Source organism: Canis lupus, chromosome 23, assembly GCF_003254725.2.
Source record: "Canis lupus dingo isolate Sandy chromosome 23, ASM325472v2, whole genome shotgun sequence".
Taxonomy (NCBI): domain Eukaryota; kingdom Metazoa; phylum Chordata; class Mammalia; order Carnivora; family Canidae; genus Canis; species Canis lupus.
Window position 1 is genome coordinate 23,320,444 of NC_064265.1, and position 16,365 is coordinate 23,336,808.

General features: G+C 41.0%; 2 protein-coding genes and 1 long non-coding RNA gene across 7 annotated transcripts in view; 2 read left to right on the forward strand and 1 right to left on the reverse strand.

The window, feature by feature from the left end:
- Positions 1 to 3,545, reverse strand: part of RAB5A (RAB5A, member RAS oncogene family) — a 29,923-nt gene extending 26,378 nt beyond the window's left edge. The window contains exon 1 of one of the 2 annotated variants that reach the window (XM_035705219.2): positions 3,523 to 3,545. The gene's annotated coding sequence lies outside the window, so the exon portion shown is untranslated. Of the gene's footprint in view, positions 1 to 2,187; positions 2,624 to 3,522 lie in introns of those variants that run through there. The other variant, XM_025448831.3, reaches the window with a different exon arrangement.
- On the forward strand, positions 2,661 to 4,816 carry LOC118352124 (uncharacterized). The gene is made up of 3 exons (XR_007405322.1): positions 2,661 to 3,127; positions 3,397 to 3,488; positions 4,553 to 4,816. It is a non-coding gene; the product is annotated as an uncharacterized LOC118352124 (long non-coding RNA).
- A 2,490-nt stretch (positions 4,817 to 7,306) lies between these two features.
- Positions 7,307 to 16,365, forward strand: part of EFHB (EF-hand domain family member B) — a 47,214-nt gene continuing 38,155 nt past the window's right edge. Inside the window, exon 1 of one of the 4 annotated variants that reach the window (XM_025448828.3) lies at positions 7,307 to 8,468. In XM_025448828.3, coding sequence (XP_025304613.3) covers positions 7,536 to 8,468 — 933 coding nt within the window. In that variant the 5' untranslated portion in view covers positions 7,307 to 7,535. The remainder of the gene's footprint in view (positions 8,469 to 16,365) is intronic. The other 3 variants (XM_025448827.3, XM_025448826.3, XM_025448825.3) reach the window with 3 other exon arrangements.

Here is a 16,365-nt window from a genome sequence, read left to right on the forward strand (position 1 = left end):
TACTGTCCGTTTAACACATCTAGAAAAACCTAGCCTAAATGGCAACTTCTATATTTTTCTATTATCTAATACTAATTTTTAATCTCAAAGGAATAAGGGAACATTAAAGGACTCTTTTCCAATCTACTCACAAATCACAGTTTTCTCCCATCTTTAGCTAAAATCTGATTATGTGCTCATTAAACCTGATGGTTCCCTGTTATATCTCACTTAGGTACCTCATAAGAAATTTGCCTTCCTTATAAAATTAGTTTATATAAGAGTCTCTTTGGACAATGAATTAATATCCATGAGACCTTACATTCGAGACAATAAAATCACCGCTGACTTATCTAAACAGCAGCTTTGCAGAATCCTGAGTAATACATACTGAACTACTTACACATGAAATGATCTGTCTGAATTGCTTCCAAACAGTAAGGATGTAAATAAAACACGACTGGCCATAGATAATTTAAAGCAGGTGATGGATTCATTTTACTATTCTCCCTACTCTATATATTTAAATTATTTTCTGTATCAAAAAAAAGTGCTCCAATCCCTACACTGACCACCTCCCCACCCCCAAAGCTAAAAAAACATATGAGATTTGGGGATCTAATCCTGATGGGCTATACCAAAGTCTCCATTTCCAAAGTACCTAACTCAAATACCTGCTGGAGAATTAGATGAGAGAATATATGTTAAGAAAGAAATCTCTAATACAGGGACCAATACATAATAGGGATTGAAAATTGGAAATTAAAGTGGCCCTTTGATGAAATGACCAAGTATCAACAGATGCACACTGAACGTGTACCAACACACCTTCAGATATTTCAATACCAACTGAAACGCTTCTCAATTGTCTCATTACCTACAAAACAGCAAACTAAAATACTTGTCAAGGACAACATACTCTGAATTTCCATAGTCCAAAATTTCAGGGAAAACATGAGATTCTCAATAAAAAATTACGATTTTAGCTTTGCCTTTAGAGGGTTAAAACTGTTGGAATATGACCCCCTCCAACGCTCTCTAGCAGAAAATAAATCTCGTTATAAAGATACAGTTATCATGAGAGTAAGATTAAAAATCATGTGCATTCATTTGTATTCACTACTGAAACTTTTGTTTGGCAAGACGAAAATTTTGCATAAGATGCTTTTTAAATCTTTTGATTTTTTTTTGAGAATTAAGTGGCAGTCTAAAAGTCTCTTGGTGCTCTTTACTGAAAATAGTATTAATAACAGCAGCTAACCAGATAGTACGTGCCAACCACTATTTGATGAATTTTGCTTACAGCACCCCTATGAATTCATATTATCCCAATTTTACGTTAAAAATAGTTCCTGAGCTCTCCTGAATTACCATAGTGTTGTATACGTTCCCCCCCCCCCCCAAACCAGGGAACTGATTTGACACTAACAAAAACCAAAATATGTGAATTATGACATTCGGAGCTTACACTCTGAAAGTCTGGGGTGGGGTGGGGGTGGGGGGGTAATCAGCTTCCAAGGGAAGAGAACGGCAGAACAGGTTTAATAAGGTGTCTCTCTCTCTACCCACGGTGCGTGTTCAGCGGCCTAGCTCTCTTGAGTTTCTTAAAGCTGCGGTTCATCACCTTCTCACAGATGAGACAGTCCCTAAACAGACCATGTTGACGAGCCTCCTCCTCCCTCCATTACCGCTGTTTGGAAGTCGAAGGTAGGCGGAGCTCCCCAAATTCACACCTGCCATAGGCCCCAGTTCCTCCTTGGAGACTACCTGAGTAACTGATACCAAACTCCGGATGGCCTGAACAAGCAAGACCCATGCAGGCCCCTTGGCCATCTTTCCCATGCTGCTTCCCTGAACCTAGCCTGGCTTCGGCCGGGACCACCCCCTCCAGGACTGCCAGGACAGGGGCCAGACGGAACCGCGGCCTCCGGCACTCTTTCAGGCCGCCATCTTGAGAAGGGAAGAGGGTGACACCCGTCGCTCCCTCAGCCACTCCGCAAATCCCGGTCGCCAGAGCTCTTTGAGGAATGAATCACCAGGGCCCGCAGGACGAGACGCCGGGCTCGACAGCTCTGGTCCAGGGCCCTGGCGCCGGATAAGGAAGAATGGGCGGGGGACTCCGTGACGGCAGGGCCGCAGGCAGACTGAGGGCAGCGTATAACCTGGGGTCCCGACTGGCTCTAGGCAGGGAAGAGACGGTTTGGTTACCTGAGGCCGCAGCACGAGGAGCCGCGGGGCTGAAGCAAGCCTCCCAGCAGCAGGTCCCAGGCGCAGCCCGAGAAGGGGCTGAGGCCGTGGCGGTGGCTTAGACGGCGACGGCGGCGGCGGCGGCGGCGGCGGCGCGTCTCCTCCTCAGGCCGCTCCCCTCAGACTGGACCGTGCGGGGATCGCGCCGTGGTGCCGCCCCCGTCCGACTCCGTCTCCGCCTCTCTCCGCTCCGCCTTCCTCTTTCCTTTCTCCTCCTTCGCCGCCGCCGGCGCTCGAGTTCCGACTAATTCTTCCTCCTCCTCCTCCCTCCTCTGCCTCCTCCCCTCAGGCCAGCCGCGGGCTCCGTCGCGAACCAAAACACAAACACTCTAGTCCCAGCGCGGGAGCCACTTCCGCCGCCCGGCGCCGGCCTCGCCGCCACGTCGCTGCACGTAGCGAACTGCGCCCCTTCGTCACTTCCGCCGTGGCCCGTCCCACCTCCCCACCCACTCCCCCGCCCCTTCGCCAAGCTCTCGGCTGGGGCTGGTGTGCCGGGCCGGGGGGCCGGGAGGGCCGGAGGGGGGGTTGTCACGTGACCCCTGGCTCCTCCAGGGGTCGGAGTCAGCCTGCTTCTTCCTCCCACATCCCCGGCGAGCGCGGCCCCGCCCTTGCCGGCGCCATTGTTGTCTGGGTGGCGGTCTTGGGCTCCCCGCGGCCGCGAGCGGTGCAACTCTTACTGCCTTGCTTTTGGAGAAGCGCGAAAGAGCTCGGCTTTGTTGCTCCCCGCCCTTGTGGGGCGGCGAGGTTCCCTCTGTGGATATTAGCTCACCGTGCCAGTTACCCTACTCTGCAACACCCCAACCCTGGCAATTCGGCTCAGGGGCTTTTTGGGGAAGGCATTTTTAGTACGAGAGCCCCCTTCCCCCCCAACATGCCCTAAGGGGAAGCTTGGGTAGTGCAGGTGTGGTATTTACTCCTGGGAAGAGGATTAGACTCTCTGCGTAACAGAGGAAATCTTAAAACTAATAACTTGCTTTTTATTCACATGTTACCTATTTTTGGTGTGTGTGTGGGGGGGGGGGAGCGAATCTTAATAGCCCACTTTTACTCAGGGTTTTCCTTTCCGAGTTATTGTTGTAAGTGCTTTACAGGAGCTGTTCCATTTCACTCTTAACACTACCAAGGATTCACTCGAACGAATATCTGAAACTAATTGCCTTCCTATTTTAGAAATACTAACTCCCCCAAGTGGTCCTCAACGCTGTCTATCTAGCACAGTTCCTGGCTGTGGAATTAATGAATGAGGCGTGCCTGTTTTAAAGGTAAAGAATTTGAAGCAAAGATGGGGGAACTTACCCAGAAACACCACTGAGCTGGTAATGAAATTGTATTGAAACCTGCATGCTGGCTCTAGAACCTGAGTTCTTAAGCAGGATTCCAGTAAAAGGCAACTCAAAACATTCGTCACCCTCTACTGCAGAACTACATAACACACCCTTCTTTGGTTAAATTCCATACAATAGTTTCTGGCCAGGCATCTGAAACAAAACAAAAGAATTCATTTTGTAGTTTGGTAGAATGTTAAATTCACTTTTCTTCAGGATAAGGGCTACTTTTTCAGTTTGCAGTTTACCGTGTGTAGCCCTGTTTTGAGACTATAAACATTGATTGTCTAGGATGTGCACTTGGGGCAAAGTAGCCCATGGATTCTCTGTCAACGAAGATGATTTGAACCCCTGAACAGCCAGTCTTGGAGATCAACTCCCCAGTTACTAACCAGAAGAGCACAATGTGTCATACCTAAATGGTATCTGTGGCACTTTATCCCTAAGAGGTTGTTCCAATACAATATGTTAGTCATGTTAATACCTCCTGGACAATCCAAGGAAGAATCAGGAAATAGGATATGGCACATCAGTCTTGGCATGTCAACAGTATGTCCCAAACCAAACCCTATTCCAGTCCAAACCTGCTTCTGCTTCGTTGGCTTCCAGTCACCTGGACTTGACGGCAAAATCATCCTCACTCTTTCCACTTTTCTTCATAAGCCATTGTCCATTCTAATATCAAAAATTCTATAATCCCCAAATCTGTGATCTAATCTCAAAATTTGGGCTATGGTGATATCATATAAACAGAAATTAATGCACACCCCTGCTATCTTTTCAATCATTTTTACATTCAAAAACGTTCAATGATAATCTTACTTGCAAAATAGAGTCCAAAGTTATCTAGTCCCAACCCACATTTCGTTCATCCTATTTCTCCCTTTGCCCAAACTCTTGCTTTACACCCTAATCATAACAGTCTACTCTGTGTTCCCAGAATGTTGCTTGTGTGTTCCCATCTGTTGACATATTTGATCACTTTGTTCTCTCACTTCCAGAACGCTGTTGCTGCCCATCACTGCAGGATTCACTTTGGCCAAGATGTTCTTGATCACATCTGAGGATATAGTTGACCCTTGAACCATGCAGGGGTTAGGGGCACCAACCCTCCATGCAATTGAACATCTGCATATAATGTTTGACTCCCCCAAATCTTAAGTACTAATAGCTTACTGTTGACTAGAAACTTTACCAATAATGTATTTTGTATGTTAAATGTATTACATGTTCTGTTCTTAAATTAACGCCTAACTTTCTCTTAATTTTTTTCCTATTTCTAGGTTATATCATTTGCAAGTTTTTTTCTAAACTCTGCAAATCTCCAAAAAATTTTCCGGTATATTGAAAAAAAATCCACATATAAATGAACTCACAGAGTTCAAACCTACTGGATTTGGTTATCTTTTTCCGGTAGTTTCACAATACTTTGTTTTACTCTCTATAATTGTTCTAATATCTATCTGCCTTATTTTATAGTGCCTAGACTTTTTTTCTCAGGCTTTCATTCCCATTAGGAAATCTAAAATCTCTTGGGGGAGGAGGATACCTGGGTGCCTCAGTCAGTTAAGTATCCAATTCTTGATTTTGGTTCGGGTCATGACCTCAGGATCATGAAATCAGGCCCTGCATTGGACTCCTGACACACTGGGCATGGAGCCTGCTTAAGATTCTCTCTCTCCTTCTTTCTCTGCTCCCCCCGCCCCATAAATAAAATAATAAAATAAATAAAATCTTGTAAGGATTTTAAAGTTCTTAGGGACCAAGACAATAATTTATTCATCATTTCAATTCCTTGTAAAGGATCTTTGCTATAATAGGCACTTAAAAAAATTTGTGAACTTAATTACATTTAGAATGACAAACTTTTGACTTAAGACTTTACAAATAACACATGGATGGTGAAATTTATAAATTATTAGGAATTCCCCATTTCATTGTTCTAGGATATTGCTTCCTCATTTATTTTTTCTACCAATTGAGTCTTTTAATTCACCTCCTTCATGAATACATTCCACAGTATTTTATAGTTTAGTTATAATGGTTGCCTTGAAGAATGCTGCTCTAGTGGCTAGCACCTCTAAGCTTCACTGGCGATTTGGGAGAGACTGATATGCCACAGTAAAGCTTTGCTCTTGGTGCTGACACTCATAATATGGCTGTGCTTTTTTCCCTAACTCTAGGTAACTAAGGAGGACTGATAATTGCATGTATTTTAGTGTCAAATGCAGAATCCTATTGACAGAATTTGTTAAGGCAACTACAAAGTGGACAGGCCTTACATAAAGTTACAGACTTGAACAAAGCCCTTAGTGCTTCCCTTGTTCTCAAATCTCTAAATACCACTCAGAAATCCCTAGCACCTTGCGTCTATCATCCCCAGGACTCTTACCCTATATCTTCTACCTTCTCTTCCAGGAAATAGTTGAAGAGTGAATCAAAGATGGTAATGACTGGTAACGTGTTCTTTTAACTGGGACCATCTGAGACAAACCTAAGGTAATTCTAATGTAAGGATTTGTAGGCATGGTGGCAAGGCAATGAGAAGACAACAGGACCTTGAGCTAGTCATGTTTAAAAAGTTTGTGTCTTTGCAGAGCTTAATACAAGCCTCAGTCCAAAGTTACCTACTTAAGGGACTTCTAAGCCTACCAATTCTAAAGTAGTGCCCCTTCATATCAAAGTATTGCTTTCTCCATTACACTTGTCACTGTGAAACGATCTTATTTATTGGTTTAGTGGATGGTTATCCCCACTAGAGTATAAGTTCCAAGAAATAGGGATTACCTTATATTTCATTATATTCCTAGCACTGACACAAAGTAGGTACTCAATAGTTATTTGTAAAATGAAAGAATTGAATGCTTATACATACAGACATACCTTCATTTACATGCTATCCAGTCACTTAAAATGCTTAGGGGGAGAAGAATATTTATATTAAGTATCTGAGAGTGACAATATACAATTTTTTTCAAATGTGAATAATATGTCCTAAACATTTTTTTAAAAGTTTTTCATAGAGTTTCTAAAAGACTAGAATCCTGTAAATTCTATTCAGATTCTAAGCTAAGTGTTTTGTATCCCCTATATGTGTGGAACATGGCAAGTACTCTCCAAATACACTTTCATTAAAACCTTATAAAAAGAGGGTGCTTGGCCGGCTCAGACTGAAGAGCGTGCAACTCTTGACTTCAGGGTCGTGAGTTCAAGCCCTACACTGGGTGAAGAGAATACTTAAATAAATAAACTTAAAACCTAACAAAGGTGTAACCCCAATTTAAAGAAAATCCCATGCTTAAAATGAGTTTGCCACAATATTTTAAAAAGTCAGTATGTGTTGTGTAACACATTCAAATTTTAATATATTTAAATACTTTTTAAAGGCTAGTTATTAAAATGTAAATATTCTCAAAGACTTTGTTTCTGTTCCACAGGTACCAAATATAATCACGGAATTTAAAGTAGTTCTTTAGGCTAAAAGAACTACATGCAGTATGCATGTACTTGCACAAAGAAGGACCTAAAATTGATGGTCACCACCAGAAAAATGACTACTTATTCCCTGATCGCCAGTACAATTAATAGGCCAACGGCCCCGAGGAAGCCCATGGCTAAATTCATCCCAGGGGAATTGAGTTGCTTGCTAAACCAAAGAGAAGATGGTGAGCATAGTGCCCAAGACCACGTCCTTTAAGTTTTCTTGCCCTCCAGATCTAGTAAGGAAGCTGGCAGAAAACACAAGAGAGGGAAGGAAGGAGAGAAAGTAGGAGCGGGAGAGAAAGGAGAGGGAGAGGGAAAAAAACGGAGCGAGCCCCAGTGGGAGAAATGGGCGGGGACCTGCCTGGAGAAACAATTGCGCGCCAAGCCACGCCCCCGTTTCCTAGGTAACCGGGTAAACAGACTTTCATTGGCTTTCCTCGGTGAACTCCGCTAGGTGTAAATTAGTAGGCAGGAAGCTGTGGGCAGGGAGTCCGAGTGGAGATGTGTTCTTTTGTGAGACTGGGGTCCCCTAAAGGGTTGAAGCACCACAAGATATTAGGAACTTCCCTTGAGCCAGTTACAGCTTTTCCTTTAGAGATGAGTGACGTTAAAGGAATGAGGGTGTCAGAGAGGAAATCTCCTCGGAGCATGGAGGTTGGGCTCACCCACGAAGGAAAGGATGACTTAGGAGAGACGGGGGTCCTTATGGGAGCAAGATCTCCCATAAGGGAGTTAGGGTTCAGAGTGGGATTAGGAAAAGAAGATTCCTCATGCAGGGAGAGCCTCCTGGTTGGTAACAAATTTGAAGAAAGGATAACATCACCAGAAACAAAATTTCCATTGGGGATGGAGCTTGAAATGAAATTAAAAAGACAGAATCTTTCTGGAACCCTCCTGGAGAGGAGTAATTTAGGAGTCTATGGGGTCTCAGCCTCCCAGGAAACAAAATCTTCTCCAGGTATGTTGCCAGGAAGAAAGGGTGTAGAGAATGAGTATCTTATGGCAGGATGTTCTGGAAGGATAATACAGCCTCACTTAGGCATGGTATGTGAAAATCCACAGACTCTAAGGAGCAGGAAAGGTTCTGTGGCTGGTTCCTCTGAAGGGTTAAGGGCTTCACTGGAGATGCAGCCTACTTTGGATATGGAACCTAGACAGGAACTGGAAAAAGAGACTTGTGTGGTGGTGAAGCCCAGTGCAGAGATGAAGCCTCCTGTGGATGTGGAGGTGGACACTGGTCTACCCAAACTAGAAGAGCCAGATGAAACAGGGCCCCAAATAGGTTTGGTGATAGAACCTACTGAGAGCCAGTTTGCCCAACAACCTGAGGAGAGAAAGGAGGCTGAAAACACTGAACCAGGAGTGGAGCCTCCAGATCGCATCAGACCAGTATACTCTGGGAAATTTTTTGATCGGATGCCTTGCTGGCCAAGTGTAAGTGGTTTTTTTTTTTTTCCTAGTACTTTCCCAGGATCTATGTATATCCATGTCTTAATCAAAATGATAAACTGATGAGTTTGGATTCATGGAGTCAAAAGTTTCCCTGAGCTTCTGATATTCCTTGTCCCATTGGATTCTTTCCAGCTTTCACTTTGTCTGATTTCATCTCATTCTTTGCCTCCCTTCCTAGATTTCAGCTTTGTGTTCTATGCACACCAGTGGTTCCTCTTGATTTCTCCTGCCTTTCTCCTTTGACCTTCATTTTATTTCTTAATCTGCATTTTCTCAACCCTCTCACCAAGATACATATTGCATCCTAATTGTCATATAATGAAGAAAAAAAGGAAAAAAAATTCCCCATTCATTATTTATTCTGTGAGTTACTCCTTTCAGCAAAGACTTGTGGTGGTGGTGCTGTTGCCCGTTTTGCTAGATACAATATAAAACAAAAAAATATATATATTATCCATATACTCTAGGTTGAGGCACTCATTCCAATGTTAGAGACAGATAACTAAAAACTGTTATATAGGTGTTCAAATGAATAGAAAACAAATGTGATAATTTCTTAATAGAAATGTACTCTAAGCACAGAACTCAGTGGAAAGATTGGGCAGCTCTGTTTGAAGGAATTGGAAAAGGCTTTGCAGAGGAAGAAATATTTGAGCTAATTTAGAAATATTTGGGCTCATTTGAACTAATATGTCAGATGAAAAAAAAGTTTGGAGCGTTTTTGGCAAAGAAAGGCAGAGAACATAACCAAAATTAAGAAGAAATATAAGCAATTCTTTTTATTCAGCATGGTGTTGATACAAATGAAAAATACACGGAAGAAATCTAAACATCCAAAATATAAGAGTAAAACATATGGAAACAGAAGTAATGATGGATAAAATTTGCCTTTCGGAAAGATAATTCTGATATCAGTAGTAACAATGGATTAGAAGGGGAGATATTTAATGACAGGAAAAAGTTAGAAGGCTTAATCAAAGCAATTATGGATGGAACTTAATGTAGAGTTAGAAAGAGAGGAGAGTACAATTTTGTAAGCTTTTTAGGAGATGATATTGTTAAAAATTGCCATCCAGGGACATCTGGGTGGCTCAGTTGGCTAAGCATCCAACTCTTGTTCTCAGCTCAAGTCTTGATCTCAGGGTTGTGAGTTCAACACCCATGTTGGCTTCCATGCTGGGTGTGGAGCCTACAAAAAAAAAAGAAGAAAAAGAAGGAAAGAAGGAAAGAAGGAAAGAAGGAAAGAAAGGAAAGAAAGGGAAGGGAAGGGAAGGGAAGGGAAGGGAAGGGAAGGGAGTTGTTTTTTTTAAAAAAAGGAATTGCCGGGATGCCTGGGTGGCTCAGCAGTTGAGCATCTGCCTTCAGCTCAGGTCATGATCCCCTGGTCCTGGGATCGAGTTCTGCATCAGGCTCCCTGCATGGAGCCTGCTTCACCTTCCGCCTCTCTCTCTCTCTCTCTGTCTCTCATGAATAAATAAATACAATCTTTATTTATTTTTTTTAAAGGGGAGGGCGAGGCAGAGATTCTTTTTTTTAAATTTTTATTTATTTATGATAGTCACAGAGAGAGAGAGAGAGAGAGAGAGAGGCAGAGACACAGGCAGAGGGAGAAGCAGGCTCCATGCACTGGGAGCCCGATGTGGGATTCGATCCCAGGTCTCCAGGATCGCACCCTGGGCCAAAGGCAGGCGCCAAACTGCTGCGCCACCCAGGGATCCCAAATACAATCTTTAAAAAGAAAAAAAGGAATTGCCATCCAGTTGTTCTTCTATGTGGTGAAAGGAAAGCTGATGGATGACTTAGGAGTTTCTAGGTTGATGATGATCTCTTCTAGTTTGATGGCAAATGAATATCTGGTGTTGGCTATCCTGAGTTTGAAATATCTACAAGATATCAGATGAAGAAGCCAGAGAGATGGTTGGTAATGTGAAACAGTTGGAGCCATGGGTAGAATAGAAGTTTAGGCAAGAACCTTGGGAAACACATTTGTGAAATGTCAATTAGGTGAGCTTTTGAAGATAGGGCCTTTACCTTATTTACTGTGTAGCTGGGTGGCATATCACAATGCCTGGCATATAGTGGTCATTTAAATATATGATGAAGGAAGCCTGGATGATTAAATGGGAGAACAGTCAGAGAAGAAAGATGTGAGTCTGAGAGAGTGGTATTGAGGAACATAAAAGAAAAATCCTTGAGATATTCTGAGAATAAAAGAGTCCACACACTGAGATTTGACAATACAATTCTATTGAAAGTGGTCACAGGGATTCTGCAGAATTTTTTTCTGTGTCTGCAGACTTTTTGTTCCCCCTTGGGACTCAGGGTGTTCTTTTGTCTTTGACCCACTTTGCTTTCTGGTTCCCTTATTGGATTTCCCCAGCTACACTCTTTCCCTTGACCACTCCCACTTCTTCTTTCTGGATTGGTTCTGTAGTCTACCGCTCCAGACCTGATCTCACACACAGACAGATACCAGCTTTTAGTTTCCAAGAGAGGCAATATTAAAAACCCGTACTTCTTCCTCCCGTCACATCCTCCTTTCTTATTGTGATAGGACAGGGAGGAGAGTTTCACAGAGAAAGTGACTGGCAGTGTTAAAACACCTGTAATAGGGTAAAGAGGATGCAGATTAATTAGTTTTGGACATTAAGGAAATTAGCAGCATTGTTAGAATGGCATAATGGAAAGAGAATTCAGATTCTAATATGCTGAAGAGTGAATGGGAAATTCAAATTGGAGAAAGTTATTGTGAATTTTGTTTTTCCTTAAGAAGTGCAACAGTGAAGAGAAGGGAGTAAAGGTTCACTTAGGAGTCTATTTATTTATTTAGTGAATCAGTAGAAGAGTTTGAGATAACACAAAGGAGATAGTGGGTGGAACCAGATCCTAGATAAACAGGAGGGAGTGGAATTAGGATATAGGTGAGAGGAGAGATTAGTGTGGACTAGGAATAATGTTTTAAATATTAAAATATCCATTTTTACTATAAAGCAAAATTAATAATATTATAGAAAACTTAGACAACAGGAACAAAAACACGCAGAATCTTATCACCCTAACGCAATGCCTTCCCATACTCTGCTGCATTCAGATGAATGTTTATTAGCAGCTTATATCAACATCACTACACCTGGTGCTTTGAAGTATAAACTCATTTACTGTCATAACCACCCTATGAGACAGCTACTATTATTGAATTCCATATTACAGGGGAGAAACTGAGGCAAATTAGATAATTTGGCCAAGGTCATATAGCTAGGAATTGGTAGCTCCAGGATTTGAAGTCACAACTTCAGACCCAAGAGTGAATTCTTGACTATACTACATTTCTTGTGACACTTTTCTCCAAATGCATTTTTATGTAGTTGTTATACCAAACATACAAATTGTTTTTCTTGATTTTTCACTAATTATGATTTAATACAATTTCAGTGTTATTACAGAAATCTTAAAAGAAGTTTTTATGATAAAAAAACAATATTTTTTTAAGCCAATCTAAGATTTTTTTTAGGTAATTTACCCTCTTTCTTGTTGGACATTAGATTTCTTCCCAGATTTTTCTATAAAAATAGTCTGTGAATATCTTTATGTATGCATCTTTTTATATGTCTTGGAATATTTCCTTAGGATAGAGTTTCAGCAGAAGCCAAAGGATGCATCTTTCTCTAGTTACTGTTGCCAAATCCCTTCCTAAAAGATTGTACCACTAAATTTTAAAAATTAATGATGATTTGTAAGGCATTGTTTTAATTCACATTTATTGGAGATTGACATTCACATTTATTTCTGATATATCAAATTAAGGATTGAAGATTGTTCCATATGTTTGTTTCCATTGTTCTTATTCTTATATCTGTTCATCTTGGTCGACTCCTATTAGGTTTAATTGCTTATCATTATGTAAGTGAACTCAAGGGGTTTGCTGCTTGGGGTGCTTCATATTGAGCAACCCAAGGAAATGTTGAAAGCAAAGAATTTTTAATTGTTACAAGACAAGGAAATATCTCTCAAAGCATCATCTCCCTATTAGGTTAGTATAGGAAACTTTTATTCCGTGTATTGGGGGCGGGGGCAGGGAGCTTGCATATGCACTTTTGGTTTAATTGTACATGCCTAGTGTGTTAACATGTTAGTGCATACATTGTATGTTAAAAAAATGACAGAAGACTCTGCTTATAGGAGGAGAACTTAGTATTATAATGAATCATAGGTATCTACAGGACAATTCAGGGGGGGTTCTTTGCAGGTCCTCAGCTCCAATTCAACTCAAACGGACTCAAGTAAGGGGTTACCAGGCAAAACACACCTAGCAAGGTGGTATCAGGTGAAACACCTAGCTGGGCATCTCCTTGGCTGGAACTATTGGTTCTGCAAAACAAAACACATTTCTTCCCTCCTTTTGTTTCTTCCCCTTCTCCCTTCTGCTCATAGTTTCCAGGCCTCTTATTTGGGTAACTTTCCATTGTATCCTAGCTAACAATTATTTGTATTTTCTAGGTAGGCAACCATATTGATACTTTGTCTTTCCTTCTTCAGCTTATATATCTCCTATCTCTATTTCCCATCTCATTATATTGCTTATGATCAATAATACAATGTTGAAAGTAAAGTCTCTTTTCAAATTTTAATGCGAATGATTCTTATGTTTCACTATCAAGTATTTTTGCCGGAGATTTCTGATATATCAAATTAAGGTTGCCAGTCTTCATTCTCAGTTTGCTAAAAATGTTTAAAAATTAGGAATAGGGATGCCTGGGTGGCTCAGCAATTAAGCGTCTGTCTTCAGCTCAGGGCATGATCCTGAAGTCCCAGGATCGAGTCCCACATGGGTCTCCCTGCATGGAGCCTGCTTCTCCCCTGCCTATGTCTCTGCCTCTGTGTGTGTGTATGTCTCTCATGAATAAATAAATAAAATCTTTTAAAAAAATTAGGAATAGAGTTTGAAACTTAAAAGGCTTTCCCTCACATTTGCTGAAATACATATTTTCCAAATTAGAATTGTTAATTTTCAAAAATCATATTTTTGAGCTAAGCCCTACATGGTTTTGATATACTATTATTATGACATATTCTGGGATTTGATTTGCTAGTATTTTACTAGCATTTTTGCATCTATGATCCCATGTAAGATTGAACAGTAGTTTTCCTTCTTGTGCCATATTTCTTTTAGTTTGGTATGAGAGTAATGCTGATATAAAAGGAATTGGGAAGCCTTCCCTGTTTCCAATTGTCTTTATGCTTATAACTGTTTTTCTGTTATGTATGTTACCTATTTTTTGGTAGGCTTGGTAGAATTCACACAGCTGAAAGGGGAAGGATGGGTGATCCCTCAACATCCTCACCAAGGTATATTCGATGCTCCTGAGTCCATACAGTCTCAGAAAAGGAAGGAAGGGGAATTCCTGGGTGGCTCAGCAGTTTAGCTCCTGCATTTGGTCCAGGGTGTGATCCTGGAGTCCGGGGATCAAGTCCCACTTCGGGTTCCCTGCATGGAGCCTGCTTCTTCCTCTGCCTGTGTCTCTGCCTCTCTCTCTCTCTCCTCTGTGTCTTTCATGAATAAATAAAATCTTTTAAAAAGGAAAGAAAAGGAAGGAAGTGCATTTAGGGGAGTTCAAAACCCAGTTTCAAGCACATGACTATGAGGAGTGTTCAGTTGGAAATTCCTATTGTGAAGAGCCCGCTAAAATCAACCCTTGAAGACAATTGCTTTGCATTATGGTGTAGTTAGGGAATTGGGGAGCTTATCTCAATCAGAGGCCTTTCTGGTGTTGAGGGAAGGAGAGCAGATATATCTCAATGTAAGGGCACTTATCCTTTTGTTGCTTGAAGTTGCTGTCCAAAGTTGGTGTTGAGCTGTATGTGAGGGTCTGCTCTGATGGATTTATGAGGCACCCTTAAGCCTTCTAGTCCTTCAAGTAAAACAGTTATTGATGTATAGCATAAGGACCTGTATTCAGGAAAAGTTTCCAAGAAATAGTGGCTGGCGAGAGATTTTTAGACTGTCCTTCAAGAATTACAAAGATTCTGGTAAAAAAGAGGTCCTCTCCGTGTAACCCACAAGAGGGCTTTTGGCTCTTAAAACTCTGGTAGAGATCAAAATCTCCATAGTGGTTATTTCTCCAAGACATCCTGAGACTGTCCCTTAATCACCACTAGTACACCAACTATGGCAGAAACATTGAGTTCTTAGACAAGCCAACTAAATCTTACAAAGTGCATTAGTAAATAATATTGAGCCCTGAGGCACAAAGGGGAAGGAAGAAGAGGTCCAAATAAAGGTTAAAAAAATTATAGAGTCTACAATGACTAGATTGTATATTAGGCATCAGGCTACAAAATGCCTACTTTTAAAGAACTTAGAGTCTATAGACCTGAGACCAATAGACAACTGTTTTTATAATACAATAAATGTCATGTAATGAGGGTGCCTTATTTTTTTCCCCAATCACTAAGAGTACCTCATAGCTTTTTGGGGAAAAGATTCATTTTGTCAGAATTTGCAAAGAACCAATGTCTGCAGAATTCTGAGAAGTGGGTGATTTAATTTGCATATTGAGTTCAGGGCTTTCTGAACAGAAAGCAATTGATGTTATCACTCCTAACTTTTTTTCCAAGATGTCCAGAAATAAGGATATCTATGGGCAAAACAGGATGTTCTTGACCAAGGCCCAATGAGAGAGATGGGACCATTATGCTACCCCATACTGAGTTTGGAGAGAGGAAGGTGGTGTGATGATTATGGGTCAGTGGGTCTTTGGTAGTTAAAAGTGTCTTGTTACCAACCTTTCTGAGTTGACTTGAATCTTGAGAACCAATTACATGAGATGGTCACTGAAAGCTGTGATAGTGGGGACTGGCTGAGGAGGTGGCCAAATGGGGCCAGACTGATGTGATTAGAAGCTGAGAAAGGGGGTGGCTGAGTGAGGAGGTGGTCAGTGCTGTTGGGAATTTGGTTACATCCAGAGGGCTTGAGAAGGTAAGTGAATATATTGAGGACAATAGGAGCCAGGTTTCTCATTGATAGAGATAAAAGTTACCAATATGAAAAAGGGAAGGAGAATGATAGAAGGAATCCTGTTGTACTGGATTGTAATTGGAGGTAATTGTTGGAAACTCAATTACCGTGTCCAAACCCATATCTACATATTTAATAAAATGGAATATTATAAAATTGATATAGATACTAGTATGTGGGGGAGTGTATACATACATACATTTCTAACCGTATCCTCTAAGAGAACCTAGCAGCAATGTTTAGTAGCAGTGAGCACACCAAAAACGAGATCTTGATTTTTGAGTATTAATCTGTATTAAAAGAAATCAGGATTCTGGAAGAATGGCTGACTCTAGGGTTGGTACACTATAATATGAACTTGGAATACCTTTAAGGGCCAAAAAGTAAGAAAATTCTCAAAGAATAATGCAGATATATCAAAGGGGCACAGAAATAAGCTTGACAAAACTCTTAGTGAACCAAACTGTTATATTTGGGACACTGAATAAAATTGCCATTGAGTAAAATAGACATCCATGAGCCTAGACTGATGTAAGTACATGAATGATTGAATAAATAGAAAGAAAGGAAAGCTTCCTTGTAGTCTATTGCCAATTAATAAATGTAGATGGAATGATGGAATTGGAAAGTCACCATTTGGCAGTCATCAGAGTAATGATGATTTAGGCATGAATCACCAATGGATATTAAACAGTAGGTGAAAGTTTGGTGAGGAACTGGATATTTACATAGAATAATTATTAATTACAAAGGAAAAATAACTTTACAGAAGAGAAACCTAGCAGATAATACCTTCATTTAATGACTAAATCTAACACTATCAGTAATAGGACAGATTAACAATGTGTCCTCCCTGACAGAACA